General features: G+C 32.5%; 1 protein-coding gene and 1 long non-coding RNA gene across 2 annotated transcripts; one reads left to right on the forward strand and one right to left on the reverse strand.

The window, feature by feature from the left end:
- Positions 1-2,177: 2,177 nt before the first annotated feature.
- Positions 2,178-8,261, forward strand: LOC109339438 (HD domain-containing protein 2-like). The gene is made up of 8 exons (XM_019576878.1): positions 2,178-2,498; positions 2,965-3,089; positions 3,314-3,351; positions 4,998-5,108; positions 5,202-5,281; positions 5,568-5,604; positions 6,192-6,233; positions 7,946-8,261. Exons 1-8 carry the CDS (start codon positions 2,232-2,234, stop codon positions 8,014-8,016), a joined length of 771 nt encoding a protein of 256 aa, XP_019432423.1. The 5' UTR covers positions 2,178-2,231; the 3' UTR covers positions 8,017-8,261.
- On the reverse strand, positions 8,103-9,218 carry LOC109339440. The gene is made up of 2 exons (XR_002106662.1): positions 8,990-9,218; positions 8,103-8,690 (listed from the first exon to the last, which is right to left on the reverse strand). It is a non-coding gene; the product is annotated as an uncharacterized LOC109339440 (long non-coding RNA).
- Positions 9,219-13,210: the final 3,992 nt, after the last annotated feature.

A 13,210-nucleotide genomic window follows, 5' to 3' on the forward strand; every position in this document is an offset into this window, starting at 1 on the left:
GTGTATTTGCATGTTTAAGCACATAAGAAAAATAAATTATCATAATTTGAATTTTCTACAATTAGTGTTAAATTATTATTAACATATAAAATATATAAAAAGTAGGAAGGAAAAAATGTTAGGAGGAGGTGACATGAAGGAAAAAATGTAAGGAGAAATTGACATGTGGCATAAGGGAGTTTTTTTTATTATGTTGTTAATAGAGAAAAATTAAAATTCAAAGAATCTGAACTGTAATATTAAAATTCAGTGCGAAAAATGTCAAAAAACTTTGATGGGGTGAAAAAGTACAATTATTCTTAGATTAATGGTAAAGATTAAATTATATATATAGATTAATGTAAAGAAATAATTTGAATGTTAAAAATGATTTCAATTTCATCTAATGTTCAATGACTATTACTTTTTAACATAACAAAACATAGATGTTGTAAACACTCAATTTTAGTGGGGTAGCGACATGAACCGATCACTAATTAATATTAAATTATTATTAGCATATAAAATATATAATATATAAAAAGTAGGAAGAAAAATATGTGAGGAGGAGGTGACATGTGGCATGAAGGAAAAAATGTAAGGAGAAAGTGACATGTGGCGTGAGGGAAGGAGAAAGTGACATGTGACATGAGGGAAAGAGAAAGTAACATGTAGCATGAGGAAGGAGAAAGTGACATGTGACATGAGGGAAAGAGAAAGTAACATGTAGCATGAGGAAGGAGAAAGTGACATGTGACATGAGGGAAAGAGAAAGTAACATGTAGCATGAGGAAGGAGAAAGTGACATGTGACATGAGGGAGATTTTTTTATTATATTGTTAATAGATAGATATATTAAATTTCATCAACAAGAATGTGTCTATGAAAATTTCATCAACTCATGCTCAAGAATGTAGTTATCATTTATTTGTTTTAATGATAATGTAGATTATGAAGAAGAAAAAGATTTGAAAGACGTTGATAGTAGTAGTAATAAAAAATGGGATACATCTTCTTCTAATAGAGCATCTAATCTTGTTTCTGACTTTGACTTGTTTTGACGAAGACACTAAAATCAACAAAAAGAGAAAAAAAAGGAAAAAGACAAACTTCCAAAGTTGTTCAAGATTTCATAATCTTCTAATACATTGTTAAAAAAACTAATACATCTGACTCGAGTTTTTATTCTAATTTTAGGAATAATGGAAGAAACTTGTAACCTTCTTTATTTTTGTTGCTTGTGAATCATAAATTAAATATGTTGTATATTGAACTTGATCATTGTAGTTTTTTAATAAATTAAACTTTTTTTATGGTTTTTGTATAAACTTCTCATTTTAAAATGTATTAGACTTATTATGTTATTATTGGATGATAAAAAGGAGGTTTCTGAGGTTTTTAAGTATATGTATATTTTGCATGACCTTTTTATTTACACATGATATGTTAAATATATAATAATATTATATGTAGAGGATGCTTTTCTTAACTTGGATGATTAAATCTTCCAAAATGAGCAATAAAATATAATTTTATTTTTATTAAAATAGAAGGAAAAAAATTGAAACCATATATATATTTATTGATTGAATTGAATCAAATATCTTAATATAAATTAACGAATACAATACATGTTATTTATTTTTATAGATTAATTTTTACCTAAAAACCAATTCAAAGCTGATATCTTAATTTTAATTATATTTATTATTTCCATAAATTAATTAGATGAGTAATGTTATATAATTTCTATTATATCCTCGTATCTATAAGAAATTGGTATATATTACTTTTAAACCAATCATTAATAAATAAAGTATTATATTGTGACATATGACACTTTTTTGTGGTAAAAAGATTAGTTAGATAAATCATTTTTGTAATAAGATATCTAATTTTATTTTGGTTGTTTTAAGTTTGTTCTTAATGAAAAAAGAACATTATTGTTCTCTATTGTGTCATTTTTATTTCTTCAATTTTATTTTAAATAATCAGAATAATTATTGATTGTTTTTAGCCAAATAAAAATGAGGAGATAAACAAATGTTATAAGAAAAAAATAAATGTTGTGATGTTTTATAAGAAATTATAAAATAATGAGTAAGAAGAAGATTTTGTTTGCGAATGCACCTACGTCTATTGGGGGGAACAAAATAGTACAAAACTCCAACTTCAAAATCCAAATCCAAGTATGATGAGTAGTGTAAAAGAGGAATAGTTTTTGATTCAATAAAACAAAAACCAAACGTAATATGATAAGTGCAAATCGGGTTTTGGTTTCACTCTTCTTCTCTTTCACACCCTCTCTTTCTTCCTCTCATCTCAGATTCAAATCCCTTTCATCTCACGCGCCTCCTTCGCCTTTTCGCATGGCCTCCTTTGCCTCATCATCTTCAACGCCGTCATCGTCGGAGCCGGCGTCAGTTACTACTAATCCTCCTCTTCCTTCTGCCGTTCACGATGGAGCTCCTTCCCCTTCCTCTGCTATTGATTTCCTTTCCATATGTCACCGCCTCAAGGTCTCAACATTGTTAATAATTATTTATTTTTTAAATGCTAAATAGAACAGAAAGATGAAAAATGTCAATTTCATTTGCATTATTTCACATTGTAAAACCTAAACCAATAAATCGTTGAAGTAGTGGTGTAAGGTCATGCCAGATACCATGAACATCAAAAGGTTAAAAGTTCGATTAGTGTAAGCGACATTTGTTGGTAGGTATTAGTTCCTTGCCTATAGGGTGAGAGATACCCTTGATAGTATAAAAAAACATTGTAAAACCTACCTATTTGTGCTCGATGGTATACATGGCCGGTCGTAAAAGAGGGGTAGATTGTATTAAGCAGTTATCACATGCTATACATGTTAAGTCTGGGTAAAAGTGAAGGTTGTCTTTAGAGAGTTGTTGGCTAACGTAAAACTTTGTTGAATGAATTATTTTACTTTGTAGTGGCTTAATATTTTGGGTTGTGCTTGTGAATTAGACAACAAAAAGAACAGGATGGGTACGAAAAGAAGTAGAGGATTCAGAATCCATTGCCGATCACATGTATCGAATGGGTTTGATGGCTCTCATTGCAGCAGATATCCCTGGTGTTGACCGAAACAAGTTAAGTTCATTTTCACCTCATTCTTTTTTTCTTGAGCTGTGATAATAAGTTAGTTACTTTGAGAACACGCATGAATAGTGGTATCTTCAACATTTTTTGTAAATTTTTACACTAAGTTCATTTTCACCTCATTCTTTTTTTCTTGAGCTGTGATATGAAGTTAGTTACTTTGAGAACACGCACGAATAGTGATATCTGAGACATTTTTTGTAAATTTTTCTAGGTGTGTAAAAATGGCTATTGTTCATGATATTGCAGAAGGTATGTTGTTTTTGTTCAGCATTCTCCTTAATTTGTAACCTCTCATGTTATTAATCCTCGAGTTTAAGAAATTATCATTTTACTTTGTAGTCTCTGGAAGTATAAACACCAGTCGTGTAAGTGTATGAATCTAGGGACCTGTTAGACTGATTCATTGTAGTCATTGAAATTGTGAACACAAACCATATAGGTCCCTAAATCTTGGGACATATTGGACTGATAAATTATACTTCAAACCAATGTTTTAAATATGGATCCGTGACCATTACAGACACTGATATATTAAGGTTTTGAGAGTTTTTGAAACCGTATGGTGACCACAATTGTGGCCACATTGGCTGCATATTCCTGCAATTGTTCAAAACACAAGGTTTTAAGGTTTCCAAAAACGTGAACCCAACTTTGTTTAAAAGCCTTGTTTTGAAGTACTTATATGACTAGTGCTTATAATTTCAGGGACCAAAATGGTAGTTTCCCAAACTAGGTATTGATTAACAAGTGCTTACAAATTCATGGAGTGAAATGATTCTTTTGTCTTTTTTTTAATGTTATTTGTCTATTATTGAAAACAAAGATTTTGTTTCTCCATAGACTGTAGTATGCTTCTCAATGTGCTGAAATTGGATAAATTCAACTAGAAAGTGATTGTGAAGAGAACGAGTTGATAGAAGAACCAATTAAGGTTAAGAGTAAATTACACTGGTACCCCCTGAGTTTTAGTGAAATTATACAAATTACTCCTCACTTTTCTACACCTACACAAACCTTCCCTATTTTTAAACTTTCATTACATTAACCACCCCTGCATAAGAAATAAGTGTAATCTTTTAAACAAAAAATGTGATAAATGCAATTAAGTTAAACAAAACATGATATATTGTGTAGACAAGTCTAAATAATATACAAATCAATGTATCTTTATTATTTTTTGTTACAAAATGCATCAACAATTCTAAAGAAATATTGTTTAAATCGCTCTTATAATATAGTGTAACGAACCAAAAATAATAAAGAAATATTGACTCATATATTATTTGGACGTGTCTCCACAATAATATCATGTTTTGTTTAACTTAATTGCATTTATCACATTTTTTGTTTAAAAGATTACACTTATTTCTTATGCAGGGGTGGTCAATGTAATGAAAGTTTAAAAATAGGGGAGGTTTGTGTAGATGTAGAAAAGTGAGGGGTAGTTTGTGTAATTTCACTAAAACTCAGGGAGTGTCAGTGTAATTTACTCTAAGGTTAATATAAGTTGCCTATATAATGTTCTATATGAGAGCTTTGACAGCTAAGGTTTTGTGGTCTGATTGACCAAAGAAACCATACACACTATATGCACATTTCAATCAGCCATTGAATTGTTTCTGCTTTACCCTGACTGAGAATTTGTGGAATTCCTAAATATCCACATGGAATAACTTGAATTACAGTTTTACATAACTATATCAGTTGGTTTGCTGCACATACAAAATCACATTTGTTTTAGCGCTATTCTGTTTTCTATAGAAGCACTATGTTTCGGATTTTCAAATCACTAGATTCTTTCATATGTGAGTAAACCATTGTTTTTTTTATCCATGATATCAATTTTTGAGCTATAATTCGTTATTTTATGTTCTTACTTGAGTACCTCTTAACAGCAATTGTTGGGGACATAACCCCGTCAGATGGCATTTCGAAAGCAGAAAAAAGTCGACGAGAACAAGAAGCCCTGGATCATATGTGTAAGGTGCTTGGAGGTGGATCTAGAGGTACTTTGTTCTCACTCATTAAAGAGGTTTATTGATGAAGTGAATAAAATAAACTCATTTCTCCTGGTTCTTAATCCATTTGCATAAATGAAGCCAAGGAAATCGCTGACTTGTGGGTGGAATATGAATCAAATTCTTCACAAGAAGCTAAGTTTGTCAAGGATCTTGATAAGGTTTGTGGAATTGTTTGCTATTCCTTCAGCGATTTACTTTTGAGACTTGTGATTAACTTTTGACTGATTTTGATACCAGCTTCACTACTTCATGTGCTTTTTCTTTTGGTGGGATTTTTGTGATATTCTAAATTCTCTTATCTATTTTAGCTTCACTATGCATATGTGCTATCCTGGCCATAACGCACATTTACCAGTCATAATTTTCAAATTAGAAGACAAACAAGAATAAGTAGCAATATTAATCTTTAGGTTTACTGAGTCCTTTAAATGTTGTTTTGTACAGGTGGAAATGATCCTTCAAGCTTTGGAATATGAGGATGGTGAGAAGCTTCTTTAACCCCTGCTAATATTTAGTTCACTTTGTTGTGATCGTTTACCAGGCTACCAGCTTTTGCTTAATCCTGTGAATTGCCTGATAATCTTAGAACATTAAAAATATGAAGGAGTAAAATAATCTTTTAGTAGAAATTATGTTTGATGCTGAATTTTGGACATGCTTTGCAATGTTACTTTTGGCAGAATCTATACCAGTATCTACTAATATGAGGAAAGGTATTGGTTACTTCTAGTGATGTTATTGTGTGATAAAGATGTATAGAAAAGTAATTCAAGATACAACCTACAGATGAATTTCAATTTTTCTTCAGAAAATATCCATGTAACTTCAGAAGTAAAAAATATATGTATACCAAAAAGTAGTGAAAAGTCTATGATTGTTTTGCATTCCAGTATAGTGGTAGACAACAAGTGTTTAGTTAAATTTTTATACTTGTAGTCTATAAACATTAAAATGAATGTGTATATTTTTTTTCATGTTTCCTTTTGTATTTACAATGGAGTAATCCCATATGCTTTAAAGTTCAGATCTACTTTTAGTTCTGAAATATGTTCTCTCATGGCTGTGCAGAGCAGGGGAAGGATTTGAATGAATTTTTCCAGTCAACTGCTGGTAATGATTTTCTTCTACATTTGTAACTTAAAAGTTATATGTTTAGTATTTGTTGATTGGTAAGGTTCACACTTTATTTTATTTTGTTTAGTAATTCAACTTTGGGAAGAGTTGGAGAATCTAGAATTGTAGTATAAACCTATATCCTTGAGAGTTGTATGACTTGTTTGGTGTGAACATTCGTTGCTGATTGCAATATGTTTTAGTTACCACAATAACTACCTGAGGTGTTATTTAACATTATTTTTCAAACTAAGTGACTAGTAACATTTTGTGGGAAGTACATTAAGCTATCTAAGATGCTAGGTCGTTTCCCAGAAGCAAGTCAATAGATTTAAGTATCTTGGGTTAATCATACTAGATTAGAGATAATACCATATCACAAGTCACTAGATTTAAGTACATTAGGTCAATCATACAACACAATGGGAAAATTGAGGGAGATGCAAACCACATGATTCAAGTGGGGTGGATGAAATAGCGGAGTGCTTCAGGTGTCATATGTGATAGAAAGGTGTCCCTAAAGCTTAAGGGGGGAATTTACTGCACATTTATAAGACCCACAATATTGTATGAGACTGAATGTTGGACTATAAATGTCAAGAGAATAAAGTCGACGTAGTAGAGATGAGAATGTTGTGCTGAATGAGTGGACACGCTAGACAACATAGGATTATGAATGAATAGATTAAGATAAAGTTGGGTAGCTCATATGGTACAAAAGATGGTAGAAATGCACCTTAGGTGGTTTTGATATATGTGAAAACCGTTAGAAGCCCTAATAAGGAGAGTAAAACAGATAATGGTTAGTCAAATTTCTAGAGGCAGAGGGAGGCCAAGAAGAACCATGAGCTAAATAATTAGGAAATATTTAGAGATCAATGCTTTTTCAATGGATATGATATATAATAAAGCATTATGGCATGATCTGCTCTATATAGCCGATCTCACCTAGTGGGACTAAGGCTTGATTGTTGTTGTCTAGTAATTCGGTTTTTTTGTTGTTGTTTGTCAGTAGATTTAAATGTTAAGTCGCCAAAGTATGAGAAGGCTGAGTATGTGAGTGCAAAATGTTATTGTGAGTGTTTAAAATTCAGGGTGTTCTCTTCGGATTCTTTGCGATTTGGTTTGAGGGAAATGGAGGTAAGAGAGAACCCTGAAATGCAATAGTAAGAGGGCTTCCAAACCTTCCCTTTCTGTTTGTGGGTTAGTTTTTGGAGGGAAGGGCAAGCAAGAGGAAGGCACACCTTAAAATACAATTGTGAGAGGGTTTCTATTCCTTCCCTTTCTTTCCCTTCTCCAAAAAACATGCAAACAACCCATTAGCTTCTTTCACTATACATTTGAATTTATTTTGTTATAGCTTAATTATGGTAAATCTTCTGTGTGAATCTGCAAAGTGAGTACTCATTTCTTTCAAATTGAGCATTGAAGCCTAAGCTATGCAATTGTTCATTGTAACTTCGAGGTATTTACCTGATCTAGAGATAGGCCCGTTAGGCCCGTTGAGGTTTGTTCTTCTTCATAATTTATTCAGCCACTAACAGTCTGAGCAATGAAGACTAGTTAAGGATGGGGGAATTATTGGACAATCTTTTCAAAGATGGAGGAATTTTTAACTAAGTTTCAGTTATTAGTTTGTGATTATTCTGTATAGCATGTCGAAATATTATGTATCTTCCTCTGGCTGATACTCATCTACCCTTTCGCAGGGAAGTTCCAGACTGATATTGGCAAGGCTTGGGCATCAGAGATAGTATCGAGAAGAAGGAAGAATAACTAATGCTTCTAGTCATTTTCATCCCACTATTCAGAGTGTATGGCTCAAATTGAGTGATCCAGAAAAGGTGGTGGCGATGTTTATTTTTCGTTTTATGATTCATGTCTTCCCTTTAAACTTTGACACTTCTGAAGTTAGGTTCTTGAGTTATGCAAAAGCAATGCACTATTTTGCTATTAGTGGAAAACAGTGGTGGCCTAATCTCATAACTACACATGAACTAGAATGTAGTAGAATTTTGTAACCTTTATTGCTTTCACTTTCTCTGTTTCAATTATACACTGATATAATTATAAGGGTCCCTTTGTGAGTTGGATTTTTTTAGAAGAAAAAGAAAAGACTTTAGAGTCATGAAATACACTGTGAATGACTTTGAAGTATTTTATTTCTTACCATAACTCAACTCGCAAAAGAGGCATCATCCCCTACATTAGACAAGACGAAGTACTGTGTTGGGGACAACATATTCGGTATTATGAATGGTTGCTGCTTCTGTTGCTGATGCATCATGTAATAATCTTGGTAGGGAATGCCTACCTTATAAAGCCTCGGTATAGGTTCCACTGCCATATTGTATGTGCTACCGTCACTGGCACCAAAATCAAAAGGATCGGAAGCCACTTATCCTATATCGTTAGCTCTTTTCTGCTGTGTCACGGTAATAGCATTGTCATATGCTGTCAAGATTTGACACGTCCAATCCATCAGATAAAGTTAGTAGCAGTGCAAGACTAAACATAACACTGTCAGTCTGTATCATTGACTCTTTAGAAATTAATACAAATGAGTGGTAAATACGGTCCTAACCACCCCACAAACTGGGAGTTTTTCTAGGGTTTTTTGGACGGTGTTAAATATGGTCTAACCAAGTCAGACTGGTAGAATCCGAAATAATCCAGTTGGTTAAATGGGTGAGTCTAACTCTAATTAAAAAAAAAAATCTAAAATAGTAAACAGAAAAGGGTCACAAACTCACAGCTTGTAGAAGACCTAGCCGTCAGAAGAACCATCTTCTAGCCCGTTGTCACCGTTGGTAAGTCATCCGCAATCTTCAGTTTGCATAGTGGGTTTGAAAGTTGAAACAATGAAAGTATGAGACGAAGAAGAAAGAAGTTTGAAACGGTGAAGACAGAAGGAAGTATGAAACGTGAAAGCAAATAGCAAATTAGTTTGTTTTAATATGGTATATAGAGATTAGAGAGTGAAGGAAGGCTCTCCAACTTTTCAACTTTACCTACTTTTTCACTTTTCGAAGTTTTCAACTTTGCGCAGTTTTCAAATAACCTTTAGGCTCTTGCATCATTATTATGTGAAGACAAAGGGAAAAAAATAGCATTTTTGTATTTGTATTTTAATTAATTAATTATATTTGTAATTATATATGATATTATGATGTCCAATCTGATTGGGTGGTCTAACTGATCAAACTGGTTAGAACCTACACAATACTTTTGATGTTTGACTCAATTTTTATAACATTAGGTTTTACACTCATTTTATTAATGTAGAGCATGTTGGAATAGTAGTATTTATTTAGAAAAATAATATATGCTCCTACTAAATCTTCATACCCATAAGAAAGTGATGTGTCATAAAGTAATACTTTATTTATTAAAAATTGCTTTAAAACTAGCATATATCATTTTCTTATCTGTAAGATGATTTGACACCACCACTTGGTATTCCATACTTACGAATATGACATGAAATTGAAGTATGACCATGAACACTGCAATAAAAGCATGTAACTATTTTATGTTTACGTACATATCTATTTTGAGCAACATGTTTTCTATGTGGTTACTTCCTTTTAGCATGAGTGAATCCATTTCCAACATGATTACTAACATTTCTTGTATTTGCAAGTAAATTGTCAAGATTTTGATGACTATATGTGAACTTTGCGAGTTTTTTTTTTCAAAACAGAATTTTCAGATTCTAACTTCTTGCAATTTTCACAACTAGAAGTCTCGCTTAATTTAGAAGAACAATTACATGAGCCACATGCATAGATGACATCAAGGGTTTCATTTTTAAATTTAAGTTCATCAATACAATTTGCATTTCAATTATTTTCTTTTCATGCAAGATTATTACCCTTTTTCGATATATATTTATCCTAGCAAGTATCTTAAGTTCATCATGCAATTTAACAAAAGCAACACATAGTTCATCATAATCATGTATGTTTTCATAATTATCCGAAAATCAACTAGAATGAAGAGATTCCATGTCATTAGATTCTCCTTGATCCAATAATTTTGTGGAATCTGATGTGTGAGTCATAAGGCATAATTTTGTTGTCTCCTCTTCATCTGATGTGCTTGAAGTCGATTCTTCATCGGGAACATCTCATATGATGTATGGTTTCTTTGACTTGAAATCCCTGGAGGTGTTCATCTCACCCTCAACCTTTTTCAAATAGGTTGGGCATTGAAACTTCATGTATCCAACTTGTCCGCACTCATAGCAAGTAGAACGATTTTTGGGAGCCTTGTGTCTACGGGTTGGGTTTTTTCCTTCTTTTCTTTGAAACCTCTTTATCCCTCCTTTTCTCTTCAATAACTTATTAAATTTTCTAACCAAGAGGGTTAAAGTTTCATCATCTAAGTCGGAGTCAAAATCTTCGCCGCAACTCTCCTCTTGAATTTTTTATATTGAAGCTTTCAAAGAGATTCCTTTCTTGCGCTTATCTGATTCCTGGTGCAAAGTCAAACGCCCTAGCTCCATTTCGTGTTCATGGAGCTTTCCAAATAGTATTGGTAAAGGCATGGAATCGAGATCCTTGGACTCCATAATGACGGTCACCTTTGGCTGCCAATTCTTGTCAAGACATCTCAACACTTTATTAGTTAGTTCACCTTTAGCAAATGATTTATCCAACACAACTACATGATTTATGATATGAGTAAAGCGTTTTTGCATATCGCTAATAGATTCATTTGGAAACAATTTAAATAGCTCATATTCATGTGTTAAAGCATTTAGTCGCGCGCGTTTTACTTCGCTTGTGCTTTCGTGGGTGTCTTGTAAAGTGTCCCATATTTCCTTGGCACTGACATTGAAAACCCCTAAAAAACTCATCATAAGACAATGCAAAAGTGATAATATTTTCGCTTTTAAATTGTGTTGAACCTTCCTTTTCTCATCATCACTCCATAGAGTCTTTGGTTTCTCTTTTGGCTCACCCTCCACAAAATGTAGTTGGGTGTATGGATCGTTGACCACGACCTCCCAAATATTTGTGTCAATAGCCACAATGAAATTTTCATGTGAACTTTCTAGTAGTCGTACCTCTCGCCACTAAAAACCGGAGGACGATTAATGGATGCACCATTAGCGTCAAAAGGGTTGGTTGAACCCATAGTGGTCTATATCAAGGATCAACGATCTAAGTGGTTAAGCTAGCACGATCATACTAGCTTTGATGTCACTTGTTGGGATAAAATAAGAGTATACACACACCTAGGGGGTGAATAGGTGTAGTGGTGCAATATAGTCACTTTTCCGGTTTGTCACAACAATTACAAACCTGGAAAGGATAATCGATTATCTACTCACGATAATTGATTATCTCCACTAGACAATCGATTATGCACGGAATTAATCAATTATCACGCAAAGCAGAAATCTTGAAAATCTTGTTTTCTTGGTGAAAAAGTTTCACAAAAAAAGTATTTTTAGATTCAATTGCTCAATAACAATAAAACAACACTGAATTTACAAATTACACTACAATCAAGCAATGATAAGAAGTCTAAATTATTAAATGTAAAATTGAAAGTAAAGAGTAAAGAGATAGAGAAAAGTGCGCCAAGAGATTTTATCCTGGTTCGCGTACGAGTCTACTTGTAAACTACATCTAGGCCTCCCCTTTTAATATCAGGAGATTTTTCTTCACAATAAAATTGAATGTATTACTTATAAACACACTTCCAGTTTTGATTACAAAAATTTCCCTCTTGGACTCTAGTGATTCTCTATTGGTTTCGCCACTCAACCCTCTATGGATACCTCACCACCTATGGTTCTAGCCTCTCACCAATCTCAATCCACTTGTAAGAATCTTGCAATAGTGAATATCTCAACCTAACCGCAACTAGGGTTTAACCTAATTCTCAAACACTCGAGAATTATCAAATCTCTCAACAAAATTGTAAAATGAAATCTGAGTAATAATGCACCTAAAATATGCTAATTTGAAAGTAAACCCAGACGTAAAACTTATAACAGAAATCGCACAATAATTCTAAAATTCTAATATGATCAAGGCATGGTGTTAACAAAAATACACTTTTCAAAAAATATGAAATTTTTACTCCTTTCTCTTATGAAATCACAAAGAATTAGCAATTCTAAACTCAAAAGATTTCTCTCAAAAGGTTTCTAGAAAATATGATTTTTTTTAAACAGATTATGAACCAATGAGAATAAAAACGATTTTTACACAAAACTATTTTTCTGATGATCTAATTGATTATCAAGATTGGTAATTGATTATTGTGATGCTAAAAATCTCATGTCTGATGGAAATAAACGATTGTCATGACTAGTAATCGATTATCTATGCCATAAACCGGATTTCTTTAGTTACTATAACTCTGAATAATCAATTATCACATGACATAATCGATTATCAAAATTCAATAATCAAATAATGGATAATCAATTATCACATGACATGAACCTCCTATATGATAGATGCATATGCAATGTATGATTTAAAAATATACAACTTTTATGCATGAAATCATGTATATGCACAAGACATGAACATGTCATATAAGTATGAATGAATGAAATGTCTCAAAAATTGATTGTAACAAATTTAATTCTTGTGAGACCTCCATCTTAGGTTCATCTAACCTAGACTAAAAAACTAAATAATCATCTTAGGACTTCTAGAACATAAAAATCCTAACTCTATTAAAACCTCGAGTCTTTGGCATGATGCTTTGGTTAATTTCATCTTTTAGCTTTCTCTTCACCTTTGTCTTGCTCAAATTGTTGTCTTCAACAAAACTAAGTCCATGATGCACAATTGCAATGTTAATCTCCTATTGCAATGTCAATAGGCCAATCTACTTCACCAATAAGGTTCTATAAGAATTGGAGCTCAAATACAAAAAAAAATGGAAAATGTGGTCTATTCTCTACTTTTGACGGCCATGAGGCTTAGACAATATTTTCATTTTCA

Source organism: Lupinus angustifolius, unplaced genomic scaffold (genome assembly GCF_001865875.1).
Source record: "Lupinus angustifolius cultivar Tanjil unplaced genomic scaffold, LupAngTanjil_v1.0 Scaffold_75_79, whole genome shotgun sequence".
Lineage (NCBI taxonomy): Eukaryota > Viridiplantae > Streptophyta > Magnoliopsida > Fabales > Fabaceae > Lupinus > Lupinus angustifolius.

What these genes read in the sequence shown, in the direction of transcription:
- LOC109339438 (XM_019576878.1), top strand. Translation starts at nt 2,232, where the DNA reads ATGATAAGTGCAAATCGGGTTTTGGTTTCACTCTTCTTCTCTTTCACA. An exon ending in AGCTTTGGAATATGAGGATG is followed by an intron (nt 5,605 to 6,191) that starts GTGAGAAGCTTC and finishes ATGGCTGTGCAG; the next exon opens with AGCAGGGGAAGGATTTGAAT. An exon ending in ATTTTTCCAGTCAACTGCTG is followed by an intron (nt 6,234 to 7,945) that starts GTAATGATTTTC and finishes ACCCTTTCGCAG; the next exon opens with GGAAGTTCCAGACTGATATT.